The sequence below is a fragment of the Pteropus medius genome, unplaced genomic scaffold, assembly GCF_902729225.1.
Source record: "Pteropus medius unplaced genomic scaffold, Ma_sr-lr_union100, whole genome shotgun sequence".
In the NCBI taxonomy this organism is placed as follows: domain Eukaryota; kingdom Metazoa; phylum Chordata; class Mammalia; order Chiroptera; family Pteropodidae; genus Pteropus; species Pteropus medius.
Genome location: NW_024345601.1, coordinates 13863995 through 13880000, shown reverse-complemented (window position 1 = coordinate 13880000; position 16006 = coordinate 13863995). Strand labels below are relative to the sequence as shown.

Sequence of the window (16006 nt, the reverse complement as noted above, 5' to 3'; positions counted from 1 at the left end):
CCCCATAAATTGCAAAAGGTATTGAGCTGTCGAACAGCAAAAATAAAAAGTAGAAGTGGCTAGATAATAAACTTCAATCAAAATTATCTTGGAGTAATTGAAATGTTACTTCATTAGGTTCTTTTTAGAAGAAGATTCTTTAGAGGCTCACATCCTTTACATGCCTTTACCCTGTCAAGCTAACAAAATCAGTATTATTTTTAGCTTAATAAGAATTATTGGTGGTACCAAATAAAAGAACAGTTCATTTTTTAAATTTAATATCATAAATGAACAATCTTTTAAGTTAATATAAAAGTTCTCAAGATAAGTAGAAAGATGGCTAAAATTCATTTTAGACTCATGGTAACACTAAAGCAATTTTATGAATGTGAGTAAGGCAAACTGAAGGTAAACACTGCAAAGGGCATTTTTAAAAATTTGATTTGTTAAGAAATTCTGAAGAGAAATGAACTATTTTCACAAAACATGAAAAGGAAATTGGTTCTGACTGATCAAAAGCCTGGATGAATCCTGAGATGTATGTTCATCCACTGGTGTCTATAGTACATATTGCTCAGGAGCAGTTGCAGAATAAGAATATTATATAAAGACCTAAGTTTAAGAGTTAAAATTAGGTGTATTTTATATTTAATTTAAGTGTGGTAGAGAAAAAACTCAAATATAATTTTTAAAGTAGAATTTCTTTTTGCCTTCTTTGGTATTTTAATTATTAAAAATGTATTTTAAATAATGAACTATTTAAAGAAGAGGCATCCAGTTCTATAGTAATTTGGCACATTTACATGTGAAAAAAATCAGAAACAAATTCAAAGATCTATAATACACAAATATATATAAACATTTTATTTTAGTAATACTCTTAAATCGCTTCAATTTAAATCATTCCATTATGAAAATGTCTTAATTGAAGAGAAAATATTTCTTCAAAACTCTAAATTAAGCAGAGCTTTATCAATTAAATTTACAGCAATATAACCTTTAGAAATACATAATTCTTCATTTAACAATACTTCCCCTTTAAAAATTTGTCATGATTTATCACAGATTTAAAATACAAGGCACCTAACGCTATGAAAAGATAATACAGTATATGTAGTGTACATGAACCAGATCTTTTCTCAGATATTCTTTCTAAAGTTCCACCAAATTTGCATGAACATACTTGTTACATAAATTAAATATTTCTTGGGTTAATTTGCAATTTTATACAAAACTCAAAAATATAATCCGTACCTATTATAGGCAGTTTATTTTAGCATTTTACCTGTAAGAAACACTGATCTACATATTTAAATGATTTCTCGAAAACATTTTCATATATAGTCCAGCATATAACAAATAATATGTGTAAATAAACTCTCCAGGACATTAGGATTTTATTCCTTGATTAGTTAAAATTATTTCATCAGCTGAATTCCTTGAGATGTGTAAGGCAGGTTGGTCCTTTAGATGGACTGTGGACTGAAACTTCCTATAACTGTAGTGATATATATACAGCTACATAGCAAAGTACTTCATTATGAAAATGAAGAAAACCGATATGAGGAAAATATATTTTAGAGTTCCAAAGAACTGAAACTGTTGTTTTTCAGACTAGGCTAGGCACTGAAATATTTTTCTACAAAAACTTGCCAGAGATTGTCTCTTCGCTGTATAATGTTCCATTGTCAAATACATAAGCTGAAAATAAAAACATAAAATCATCGTTAGATCACAACTGTCATAGCTTTAATTTTCTACAGTTTATATTTTAAAAGGCAAATTATCTTAACATTGAAATATAAATCGAACATAGTACATACACACACACAAATAAAAAAACAGATTCTTGAACTTGAGGTGAGTACTAAGAATTCACGAAAGTGAGCTCTATAGCAACACCAAAAGCTGACATCCAATACTACTTAAAGATCATGTAAAAATGGTTTAATCAGAGTATATGCCATCATTATCCCTGTCAAGACAAAGACCGTTGTCTAAGCTGTCCTATTTTACTCTACTGTAGTCCATTTTCTTTCGTCTTCACTATCTTCCCTTTATCCAGCTCTCACTTCCAAAAATATTAAAACTTTGCCTGTGTGGGTGTGGATATGAGTGAGTACAGGAATGATGTATAGCATACAAGGGGAAGAAAGTACATAAGTTATATCAACAAAAAGCTTTAAAGAATAACCGTGTGTATTTTTTAAAATTTAAAGATGGAAACATGCTAAGCGAAATAAGCCAGACAGAAAAAGTTGAAAATCACATGATATCACTTATATTTGAGATTGAAACCTAAAAGCAACAAATGAACAGGACAAACAAACAGAGACTCATGGACATGGACTATTTATTGACTATTAGTTACCAGAGGGTAGAGGTGAGGGAAGGGGGGAGGTAGATGGGATAACGGGGGTCAAATATGTGGTGACAGAAAGAAATCTAACTATGGGAGGTGAATGTATGGTGTAAATATATATATGTCTTATCGTTAAAGTGTACGGCTGAAACATTAGATTTACCAATGTCACCATAAAAAAATAATAATAATAATAAAAATAAAATAAAATTTAAAGATGGCAAATAAACACATATTTAGTTCCATTCTATTCCTAAAACCTCAGTAAAAAGACAATAAAAGGTTTTTTAAAAAGGAATAAACCACATGGACAAAGAGCAGAGCAGAGACAAGAAAACAGCAATTAATTCTTAGCTAGCAATGGAGAAATATAACCAGTTATCTCTGCAAGGTGAACAACTGAAAACTGGTAGATTGGTACAATTTTTTTTTATATTGGTACAAATTTTATAGGAAAAACAGTTAGACACTCAGATGCCCTCCCCTTACTTTTCACAGTTGATCAAGTGCCTCTTCTTTATCCTAGAGAAGTCTCTGGATTGGGGGAATGTCAGCCATAATCCCATATGGTTCAGGTAAAAGTAACATTTATATAGTCATAACAATGTAAATGTTGATTATAGAGCTGAAATTATGGGATGATGAGGAAGGAATGATACAGGACTGGGTAGCAGGCAAATGAGGTTGGAGCAGAGGAGGGAGAAACTTGAAAGTAATCTATCCTCATTTGCCATAGTTGGACAATCAACTGAAGATGCCTAAAACTGAGAAATCAAGAAATAGAAGTATAAGCATGGAGGAAAGTATCAAAAGAATCAACTAAGAGTTCAAAGTGATTCCTCAGAATGGGAAAAAAAAATGAAAGTAGGATAGATTGTGCAGAGCAGAGGACAGCAACTTTGTATAGTGAGTCTCGCAGAACTAACTCTTTGAACTACGTGCATGTATAACCATCATAATAACTATTATAAAATTAAAAAATGACCAATCACAGAAAATCACAAAACCAACACAATTAGCCTTAAGTTAGATGTGAATTTACCATGAAGGATTTACTTAAGTTTCAAGGCCAATGGGAGTGCACATAGCTGACAGGAGTTGTTCAATGTTCTAGGTAAGAAGGAGAAGCCCAGCTGCAATCAGGAAACATTTCAATCTAAATTGCCTAAAGTTTTCTCAGAAGAAAGGAACCTGAATCTCCAGAATTTCAGTAATTTATTATCTCTCATTCTAAATAAATACCTAATCACTTTTATACCTGACAAAGATATATGTTGAATGTATTCTAAGCATTCATTCAGTAAAACAAAATATCATGTACCCTTTCTGTCATGTAAGAAATATAAAACATAGTATTTCTTAAAATTTAAAATACAGGGAAGTTCCAATCAAGATGGCAGAGTAGGCAAATGTTGTGCTTGCTTCCTCTCATGACCACATCAAAATTATAACAACTACAGAACCATCATTGAGAATCACCTGAAATCTAGCTGAACAGAAGTCCTATAACTAAGGACATACAGAAGAAGACATACTGAGACTGGTAGGAGGGGCAGAGATGCAAAATGCCCACATGTGGTAGTTAAAAATAGGGAGGGATAGTAGAGGTCCCCCCTGAAGAACAAGGAGTCCTAGCGCAAAGTTCCACTGCCTGGAAGAAGAGTCCTCATAATTTCTGGCTGTGAAAACCAGCAGAGACTGTGGCTGAGGGAGACAGAGTCTGCAGGAGTCCCAGGCGTTCCTCTTAAAGAGTCTGTGCATGGATTTACTTGCTGACCACTAGCTCTGAGCTCCAGTGCTGGGGCAGCAGCTCAAAAGGCACCAGGGACATAGAAGAAGGAACTGAATTGTCTGGCTTCAGAGCGAGGGCTGGTGTGATAGCTTTCTTTCAGACAAAAGTGCTGGCAGATGCCACTATTCCTTTGTTGAGCCCTCTCCCAGCCCAGCCTACATTCATAGGCCGCCATCATAGTCACATCTGAGTCACTATTAACCTGGTTAACACTGTTTGCCCCGCCTTGGTGTTTCCCTGAGACCAGGCCCCTCTCAACTTGCGGTCCCACCCAAGCCACCTGTCCATACAAACGGCCTGTCTTGGCTAACGCTGTGGACTTTCCTAAAATATCCCAAACTTTCAAAAACTTTAAACGAGCAGCATCTGGCCTCAGCATGACCCATATATCTTGCTAAGCAGCCCAAGCCCGGCACTAGCAGCAGCCAGCCTCAGTTAGCAGCTTAGCCTCTCCCAAGAACCTCCAAGCCCAACACAAGAGGCAACCACCTGAGATCACTTTGTAGTTCATACCAAATGGCTCAAGGCAGGGTAAAGGCAGTGGCTGGTCCTGGCCTGCACCAGAGCCCCAGAACCAATACAGCCGGTGGCCAGCTTCAGATGACACCAGATCCCTACCCAACCACCTCCACAAACAACATACCCAAAGGGCATACTCAGCAGGCAACAAAGCCCCATTAAATCGAATCCTGCTCCATAGGATTAGCACCTGCACAACAGCTCCTCCACTCTAGTCTTAGCCAGTCCTCAGACCAGTCAGCCTGAGGGTCAATCCCTCCCACCAATGTACCAACAGCAATAAAGAAAGGCTCAACTACAACAGGAGGGCATACCTGAAACATTTGGCTCAGGTGACCAGGGAGACTCCACCACTGGATACTAATAGAACATCTACTACATAAGGCCACTCTACAAAACTAGGGAGACACAGCGGCTCTACCTAATACATAGAAATAATCATAGGGAGGCAGCCAAAATGAGGAAAAAATCATCCTAAATGAAAAAAACAGAACAAAGTTCCAGAAAAAGAACCAAACAAAATGGAGACAAGCAATCTACCAGATGCAAAGTTTAAAAACACTGATTATAGGGATGCTCAATGATCTCATTGAGAATTTCAACAAAGAGACAGGAAACATAAAAACAGATAGAAAATATAAAAAAGAACCAGTCAGAAATTAAGATTATAATAACCAAAATGAAGACTACACTAGAGTGAATCAACAGGAGATTAGAAGAAACAGAGAATCAAATCAGCAATTGGGAAGAAAAGGTAGTGGAAAACACCCACTCAGACCAGCAACGAGAAAGAAGAATCTAAAAAAAATGAGGATAATTTAAGGAGCCTCTGGGACAACATCAAATGTCCCAACATTTGCATCATTGAGTACCAGAAGAAGAGAGAGAGCAAGGAATTGAAAGCCTATTTGAAAAACAACAGTACATCATTAAGTAAAATGATGACCCTCAGCATGAATAAAATACTTAAAACTTGGGATCACTTAGTTTGAGTCAGATACTAATACGGTATGTCTTTCAAATTTACCAAGTATTTAATACTTCTAATAACCTTCTGAGGGAAGTTCTATTGTAATCCCATTTCACAAATAAGAAAACTGAGGCACAGAGAGGTTAAGAACCTTGAATAAGGCCACCAATAACACATGGCGAAACTGGAACTGAAACCCAAGCAGTTTGACTCCCTTAGCCTCTAGGCTATATTGCCTCTCAAAGAACTAATTACGGAAATTCGATTCCGTATTTGAGCAATATAAGAATTAGAACTTTATTCAACACTAATGCTGGCCAACATACTAACCTGGACTAAAGACAACAGCTAACTAGTTCCATCCTCTTGAGAAACACTGTGCATAGGAATGAGACTCTCACACTGTTCGCTGTCTTCTGGAACCCTTTAAAAAAAGTCAATAGTTAAGGAAAGCTTTAGAGATGAAAGGAACACTTAAAAATGATCTATTCCACTGGCTGAAACTGTGAGGTCAGAACTAAGACTAGGGCAAAATCTTTAACAACTTTTCCTAAGCTCTTTTTATAGTAGAATGTAAAACTCTTTCTCTCTAAAAGAAAATTGAACAAAAACTTGAAGCAACATTATCAGATTTTACTATGAATTTTATTCATACCAATAAGTTTTCTACATTCAAATTTGTTATAGCAAAACAGTAAGCACTTTGGTTTTCCCTGTGAATCAAAACACTTTTTTAAAAAAGTAGTTGTCAAGAAACTATCTTAATAAAGGATCTGAACAAATTATTTTATCTGACATAGTACATATATAAATTATGATCTTTCAGTAATTCGTCACAAAATCACTAAAAGCTAGGCCAGCATAATATGATTCCCAGTTTATTTGGCAAACATTGCTTTTTAAAAATTTATACTATAACTAAACCTACCTCTGAATTCGATGTTTTCTACATATAAAGGCAAAAATTCTTCTGATTCCCACCATCACAGGATCCCAATTATTATAATGGCACAGGAGAGTTACAATAAAAAATGAAAAAAATACAGGGATAGCGCCTGCAAAAAATAACCAAGAAAACTGCACCTAAAAATAAGAGATAGAAAAAGAAAAAAACCATTAAAATAAACACATCCTTATTAAACAAGAAATCTGAAGAAAAAAAGAAAAAAAGAAATCATGAAGACAATTTTCCCCCTTTAATGTGAGTTCTCCATTTAAACAAGGTTGCAGGAATAAATTAAAACACCGAAAAAATAATACTGACTATTGACAATACATTACTAAGTACATTATCATTAAATATAAGGATTCAGGACTTTGAGGTACTAACCACTTACTTAAGTTATCAATAAAAATACTTCTCGCTTGGAAAATAGCCTAAAGAAAAGCCAGGAAAGCATGCTTTTCATTTATTAGGCTTAAGTATGTCCAAGAACAGAATTATGAAACGTTAAGCTTTTGTCTTACTCATCACATTAACCATTTCTTTTATACTGATTACTGCCTATTCTCAAGTTGATTCCTCTGCCTTCAGCTTCTGAAGTCATCATCGACTCACATTTTTAAAAATATGTTATGCTCTAGTTGTAATATGTTGTTATGTTACAGTACTTTTTTTAAGACTACTAAAAACAGATAACTCTTAACTGCAACTTTTGTAAATCTTTTACTAACAATTTGCAACAAAGCCTAACCTTGATACTTAAAACTAGCTTGATTATCTAGTAACAAATGAAAAAAATTCAAGAAAAAATCACGACTAAATAAAATAAAGACTACAAATAGGAACACTTTTACTAAGAAATGTGAGCTGGAGAAGAAAAGCAGCAAGCAGAGCCTCAGTGGTGCAAAGCCCTCAGACATCACCAGGTCTGACTGGCCAATCCATCATTTTATAAGGGTTGTCAAGAAAATCAAAAATAATGAGATGCCATAAAGTTATCAAAAAAAAAAAAAAATCAGTCTTTCCTTTCACTAGTTTACCTTTGCCACACAGCTTCTAGTAAGATCCTAACAATTGTCAAAGAAGCCTGCACTGACTGACTAGAGACTTAGCTGCAACACACTGGGAGTTTGCTTTCAAAATAATGATGAAAATAGTAACTCCTGTCTTTCAAATAGGGAGGAAAAACTGTACTTGCCCCTTTAAGCATTAAAAAAAAAAACAAGGTTTAGAATCATAGACAAGACTCCCTCTGGTGGGAAACATATACTATTTCATTTTATTGCACCCTTAGAATAAAGACATTTTGTGAAAATAATGTTTCTGAGTCACTCACAATGCATAACACAAGAATAATCACTGACAACTTTTAACATGCACTTCCTGCTTGTATGGTATACATACACACAGGCTGAGTCAGCCTAAGAACACCCAAGAAAGAGCAGAAATAAAAATCTGTTGTTATCAAATTATTGGTATGACATATTCTTGGAATATTTGCCAGGACACTTAATAATCTAGAAAAATCATGATGCACGTAAGTGACCCAAGACCAGAAAAAGTATGAAAAACATGACTAATGAGAATTTAAAATGTAGATCTAGTTTACAGAACAGTTTCATGAATATTCAACTAAAAACTCTATTTTATAACTGAATGAAGGCAAACTTTATAAGGTAGGTAAAAACGTAGATGACTTTTAACAGCAAATTTCTCTTTTAACAATGCACTTATTTATGTTTTACTGCATAATAAACTTCTAATTTGATTTCCAAGAAGCTAGAAAAACAATTTTCTAAATAATATTTATTTAAAAAAATGGTCTATGTAAATAAAAAAAAAAGTCTAATTCTGGAATATATCTGAATATAAATCTGAATGCGATAAAGGATGCTTCCTATTATAGAAAATATCAATTATAAATATGTTAAAGTAGTCAGTTTGTTTTAAGCACAATAAATAATATTAATAAATGCTTAAATTTCAAAAACGACATATAAACATGGTTGGCTATGAGAATCAAAAAACCCCATGAAAGTAGAGGTCTCCTATCATGCTTCTAATAGAGCTCTGGGGCATCCCCTGCTACTTTTTCCAGAAGGTATCTTCCTACCCTTAACCCATCAAAGGCCCAGCTCACTCATTAAATGGTTGCCTAGTAATAGATGTAAAAACACTCAAGAAAAGACCATTTAGTTATTTTTTTCTAATTACTTACATGTACATATATTTTCCCTTTCTTGTGTTTTGCCTTCATCATAAAATATTTGATTAAACAAATAACACAATCATCTAGTAAATCTAGAGCCTCTGTGACAACTTTTTTTAAATTTCTTAAAATTAATCTTCAATTTTTTTTTCAAATCCACAAAAGCTGATGTTTTCAAAATATCAGTATGGTAAAGTTCATTTTACCATACTGATGGTCTACCACAATCCTCTAATAAGCAGCACTTCCCAATTTCAATAAAATAATTTTGGTTGTTATTCAAGATTATGACTGTGAGATGCAGAAGGACCTGGATATTATTTAAATCTACAAAAGAATCTAATATGTGTAACTTTAGTGTTATGTATATTTTATAATATTCACATTCTTTGAAAATGCAGGGTACATAGTTCTCAATTATGGAGCTTTCCATTTTTAACCATGACAAAGAATTTATTGAACCATAAAACAAAATCAGCACAAATTTTTTTAAGAAGATACATATCACTGAAAGTATTTTGCCTTTATCTTAAAAATTGCACAAAAATCTAAAGAAAAACAGCTTTAAACGATATGATTATACTTCTACATATTATAAGCCTTTGAGCTTTCAAGTATTTCCCTTTTCAATTACATTAACTCCCAACTCCTCCCCTCTTTCCCCATCCCCCACAAACGCACACACCATTTTGTTACTTAATACTTGGAGTTTAAAGCTTACAAATATTGAAGGTTACACTACATATTTTAAACATTAGCCAAAGGCACATTTCTTTTCTCCTATTTACCCCATGAGGCACTAAAGAAACTCCTCCCTTCAGGCTGCTGGGAGGGACACATTCTCTTTTCTGCACTGTTTGCAATATTGCCAATATTTATCACAAGAATCCCCACATCCAGACCAGGGATTCCTAGAAGAGAGAAGATGCCACTGCCCTGGTGAGTTTAGGTGGAAATGAGCCTTCGCTGAGACACAACACTGTTCGTATGCCTCTCTATCTATAGTACTAGTAGCATAGTGTTAAGGAATCTTTGGAGTTTATCTTAGAAATCAAAACACTACTACTTATATGAGAAAATGTATCCCCTACTCCAATCCACTGACTTATCAAAAAACATTTGGAACATAATCAGCTCCCAAACTGGAGAACTATATATAAAGATACTGCCCTTAACGTAGAAATTAAAAAAAAAAAAAAAATTGAAAAGCTAAAAATGCAAAGATTATCCACTTCTTTAGTACCTTTTCTATCTCTATGTAGTAAAGCACCTTAGGAGAGAAGACATCAAGTATTATTTATGGTGGTAACCCTTAAAATTTAGCCACATCCCTTAATTTCATTAGCTCTGTTTTAGTAATACATATATAATAAATAGTTTGTCTTACCTTTTGCATACACATGTCAGCTATTATGGACAGAGGTATTGTAAGGCTTAGTGCAAGTGTGCCTATCAATGATGAGGTAAGAAAGCAGCCCCTAAAAAGGAAAAATGAAAACATATATTTCAATATTAAAAAAGTAAAAGAAAAACATTAATCAAAAACTACCTATCCTACAATATAAGTGGTAAGAGATCAGGAGCAAAAGTAAAAGCTCAGTACTGACTGAGACATAATAAATAATAAAGTTACCAAGATGAAAAGTTTATCTTCAAATTTTAAAAATCCAAATATATCAGTATAAAAATTTCAAGATATTTTATATTATATTCAAGATCTGCTTACAGATATTATACAACTTTGGATGCACAGCTTACATTTCATTAACATTTTTTATAAAACTGTTGAAAGAGTTCTTACAGTTTTGTGACAATGATAGACTTAGCTAACAAAGGAGATATCTTTACTAAAATTGCAGGACAATACCTCGCAACATAGACTAAGAAAGTGATAAGCCAACATGTTTGTCATCAAAGCAAAAATATCTCCCTCCCATGAGAAATAAATTGCCTTTAGATGTGTGCTGCTCTTTTGGTTTGGCTTAGCATCAAAGAGAAAAAACTGAGTATTTTTAAAGGATATTTCCTTGTTTCCCATTTTTCTGGCAATTGTCCTAACCAAAGCCTAAGCTCTTCATTTTATTTTCTCCTTGAACTATCAATATTGGTATCAAAGTTTCAAATATCTGTCTGCATATAATTGTTTAGTTGAACGAAAAAATTGAAGGAAAGCATTATACCAAATAGATAAGCCGTTTATAAAGACTAATAATTTGAATTTATAAGAAGTGAATTATGGGCCAAGATAAAACCATACTATATATAATGAGGACTACATTATAGTAGGCATGTAAATTCTAACTCAGTATATGTGAAAATTAATAATACTGTCCAGCAATAAAGGAGGCTATCACTTGATAAACTGTCACTTGAAATATTGTACAGAAGCTGGACAATTAGCTCTTATTGATGCGGTAAAGAATACTAGTGGTTCCCACTATCCATGAGCTGCTCTGTGAAGTGAGGGTTCTGGGGTTAAATGTGTGTGTGTGTGTGTAATTTTTTTAATGTTCTTAGAGATTCATAATACTAAATACAATACTAAAAAGTCTGACATGCTTCTTATAGTGGTTTTGAGTTATCAACAACACCTAGAGTTTAAGGGATATGTTTGTTTCATTACTTATTAACTTACTGCTACTGTGTTGTTACTACCATAAGTACTCTTAAACACTTGAGTATAGAAGTATATATGAAAAATAAACCTTCTTGAGGTCCTGAAAAATCTAATCATAGGTAAGGATAAACATAGCTTTGATCGTAATATATAACTTTCGGTGTCCAATTTAACTATTCAATAATTAACACTCATACACACAGTTGGGAATATAAATTGTGTTCCTTCTGCAGTGAATGATTTTGCAATTACCAAAATCTAAAGTTTACATATTTGACTCAGTCTTTTCCACTTACAGGCATTCATCCTACAGAATGTTTAGATAATATGCAAAGATATATATGAAGATATTCAATGCTATATTATTTACAAAGCAAAAGACTGGAAACTTAAAATGTCTCTTAGTAAGGAACTGATAAAACACATAATATTTTATCCATTATGTTACATAACGGATTGAAACATAATGGACTAAAACATAATGAATTCGAATACTATACTGGCTTTAAAAAAATGAATCTTATTTAAATAACAAAAATGAATCTTAGTGCTAATATAGAAAGATGCAAAAGAAATAATTTGTGGGAAAAAAAGGAAAGTACAGATCAACATCTATAGTATCCGCCCATTTGTGTGTTAAAAATAAAACAAATTGAGGGGAAAATTAAGAGACTTATACAAACTTCTATACGTATAGAAAATATTTATTGTAGGTTTAAAAGTAAATAGCAGTTGCCTCTGGGAAAAAGGAATGGAAATTTGGGGTAGAAGGGAGATTTCCTTTTCCTTGCAGACCCTTTTTGTACACTTTTATATGTATTACACTCTGAATTTTAAGAAAATTAAAGAGAATAAAATATTCTAAAACATGTTATTAATTACTTCTTTAAATGTAAAATTTTCCAATGGAACTACAAAATCTCACAAAATACAGAGATTACATGTTACAACTCATATTTGAGAGTCCCCAAAGCCTACATTAAATTCTGCTGAACATAATGAAACACTATCCCATATATTCACTAAAAATAAAGCTCTCAATAAAGAATAGCATTTTAATATCTGTAGGTGGCACAGTCCATGTTTACTATGAGTCTCAATGTAATAACAATGTAATAAGGACCATATTAAACCCTTCCTTAGTCTAACATCCAAAGAAAATTTAATTTCTTTCAAATACGTAAAAATGCCTTGCTTTGAAATTTTCTAATTTAAACTAAACTTAGAAAACTAGAGGATATGAACCTGCATTAAAATACAATGAGTGCATAATTATTTAAAGCATGTAGTTCATTGGGTTGAACCATATGAAACTACAGTCAAAAATGGTCGAAGATCAACAATTCTTTGTGGTTCAATGAAGTTCAATCAAAACACAACCAGTAAGTAGTTTTATCTGCTCAAAATAAAGAGTGGAGAGAAGCAAGGGAAATGAAAGAACTAAAGAACTGATAGGACCAGAAAACAAGAGGGACGTGATACTTATTAATATGCAAAATAAAATATGTAATATTTTGGTTAAAAAAAAGCACTTAAACTGCATGTAATGAAAGATGGAAAAATGAATGAGCAAACAAATTGATATCAAAGAATTTTAGATTAGCAAAAAAATTAAGTAAATAAATTACTACAATACAAAGTAAATCTACATAAAAGTACTACATAAAAGGCAGTGTGTGTGGAGGATATAAAGCAAATAGTTATTTCTTTAATGAGGAGGCAACAGAAGTATAAGCAGAGCATCAAGGAAGACTTCATACAAAAGCTATTTCTGTTGCAGTTTTTTGCAAGAGAAAACTAGTCTGTAGTCTTAACTAGCATATAATAAAATTCATTTAGGAGTTGAAGTACAATTAGTGTTTCTTTTTAAGTTCCTGTTATGTGGAAACAGGACTAAGTAGCAAGCTCTATATTTGAAAGGTTTCTTAAATTCCATACATGATATTGTCTTCAAACTATTTTAGGATTATTATTATATTTCAACATTTCAAAGTATATTAACATGTCTAATAAGAGTTTAGGGTTTACATATTTGACTCAGCCACTTGAAAACATCTGAGAATAAACAAAACAAAAAGTCTATGAACAACCAAACAGACATAAGCAAATAAGCAAAAGCTCTTAAACAAGCAGTCCCCCACATACTTATAGCTCACGTTATTCATACTTGGGATATGCATCTTGTGAGTTTGAATGTCTGTTAAATGACACCTTTCATTTGTATAATACTCTACTTCCAAAAACACTTTTACAAATTTAGACCATTTATATTCATTCATAAAATATTTGTCGAGCTCCTTTTATGTGCAAAATACTACTCTATACAATTGGTAATTAAAAATTAAAAATAAAAAAAACAAAGCTCTCGCTCTAATAAAGTTACTGTATTAGATTATTAAGTGTATGGGGTAAGAAGGGGCACAGGAGTAGCCATCAGAAGACAAAAGAAATATAAATGCTTAAACTATCCAAAGTCCATAAACTGATAACTAATAAATCGTAGGGAAATAAATAGTACATACCACAACCACAGGAACTCTGAGAGAACTGTTCCAATAAGGCCATTAATGATAATGCACATTAATACTACTTTATTAGGAAATTCAAAGTCCTCAAATCCAGTATAATGAAGTAAAAAGAAACCTGGCCATAAGAGCAGCAGATTAAACAGACCTACAAAACCTAAATATGTATAAAAGAGACAAAAGTTAGTATCTGTGATTTAAATTTTCCAAACTTATTAATTCCAAAATTAATTAGAAAACATTAGATTTTGCACAAAGGGCTGCAACAGGTCTCTTTAACTGGTACTTCTGTTTCTTTGTTTTTAAATCAGCTCTGTGGATAACTCGACATCAGAAAAAAACTGTATGAAGTAACTGGTGCTCACTGAGTCTTCAAAGTTCAACTTTCCCCACTACATGGAGCAACTACTGAAGAATAAACTACATAAAACACTTTTAAAAAAGGTTGTTAACTTTAACTACTAATAATATAGTATCTTAGAACTTAAATAACTGGTGTATGTGTGTGTATGTGTTTGTATATTCAGCCAAAATTAATTATGAGGAATTATATGGTTTGCTCTCTGATTCAACTGATATTCATGTTAAAGCAGCCATGCATTATACTATGAATAATGGAAGAAGTTTCCAAAAAAGATAAAATTCTTGGTTCCTGTCTCCCCAGAAATCATTAGCTACTTGGTGAGATAACACATACAAAAACAGCTATTCAGCGTATGAACTAAGCACAGACCACCTACTTATAAAGGAAGGCTATAACATTAAGTGGTTAAAAGTGTGTGCTCTGCAGTCCAATTGCCCTTGGTTCTGATCCCAGCTCTACTATTCACTAGTAGGGTAAATATTAGGCAAGATGCAGAATCTCTTTTAAGCCTGTTTTCTGATCTATAAGTATAAAACAATATTTAATTAGGTTACTAGAAAGATTAAACATGTAACATATAGCACAGTCTCTGGGCAAAGAGTAAACAGTAAAATCTAGCTATTATTATAGAAATGTAAGTTTACATATGACTATATACATGTGAACGTAAAGACTATAAAAAATTATAATTTAATACTAATTTTTGTTTTACTTCCTATACAGTTTAACATTACAGATCCACTGAGACTCATGAGGTAACTATAAACTTTTCTTAAAAGAAAGTTAAATTACAGTAGATATATATATACTTACATTTGCTGCAGGATAATAAACAAGCATTTAAGATGCCTAGTTAAATCTAAACAAGACTGGAGCACCCACTCTCTAACTGCTGCTAGCAAGTCTCAGAAAAATCTGCCTGCTCTGAAGACAGTAAATAAGTCTGCCTTTCCCAGGAAGTTCCTACCCCTGCCCATCCCACACTCTCTGCAGTCAATGACTGCCCAATAGGGATTCAGGAGGCCAGCCCTTATGGCTGAAATCCTAATGGCTCAAGGAAAGGCCAGCCCTTATGGCTGAAATCCTAATGGCTCAAGGACATTTCTGAGGAATGCCTAGACCTATTACCTGCTTTGGCTTCCACTCGACCCCTTGTCCCTCGCCTGCCATGAATTGGGCCAAACCTCAACTATACCTGAGACCACGTGGTTCTTTCCCTTCTCTATCCTGCTTTTCTCATTCCCTGGCCAGTTTTTCCTGTAGAGCATTCCCTCAATAAATCACCCACACTAAATCCATGTCTCATATTCTGCCTGCCTTTAGGAAACCCAATTTAAGACATTCAGCAATAAAATAAAATCAAACAAAATGGCACACATACAGAAGACACCCGTGACCTAAAAGGTCTGCAAAACATTAAAAAGTTGTAATTAAAATGCCACAATTTGACATCATTAAGAGCCAAATCTATTTCCTGATCCCTGAACTATTAAGTCTATGAAATCCCATATAAATTAACAACTTTTGGACCCAGAGACATAGGTATTGCTTTATCAGTTCTACATACCCTCTAGAATCTAGTCTGCATACCTTTCTGTTCTCCCACAAAGCGAATGCTCCATAAAGTGATCTACTCACTGTTCCCTGCTCTGCTCTGCTCACTTCTCCATGCCTAACCAACCCTCCATGTTCTAATCATAACATCTTATTTTCTAATCTTGTC

The 16006-nt window shown here is 33.3% G+C and overlaps 1 protein-coding gene across 4 annotated transcripts in view; it reads right to left on the bottom strand.

Moving 5' to 3' along the window:
* Positions 1-935: 935 nt before the first annotated feature.
* The window catches only part of SLC35F5 (solute carrier family 35 member F5), a 34110-nt gene continuing 19039 nt past the window's right edge, over positions 936-16006 (bottom strand). For all 4 annotated transcript variants that reach the window (XM_039874514.1, XM_039874516.1, XM_039874517.1 and 1 more), the window contains exons 12-16: positions 13917-14076; positions 10165-10255; positions 6554-6708; positions 5956-6049; positions 936-1683 (exon numbers count right to left, since the gene is read on the bottom strand). In XM_039874514.1, the coding sequence (XP_039730448.1) occupies positions 5974-6049; positions 6554-6708; positions 10165-10255; positions 13917-14076 (482 nt within the window). In that variant the 3' untranslated portion in view covers positions 936-1683; positions 5956-5973. The remainder of the gene's footprint in view (positions 1684-5955; positions 6050-6553; positions 6709-10164; positions 10256-13916; positions 14077-16006) is intronic.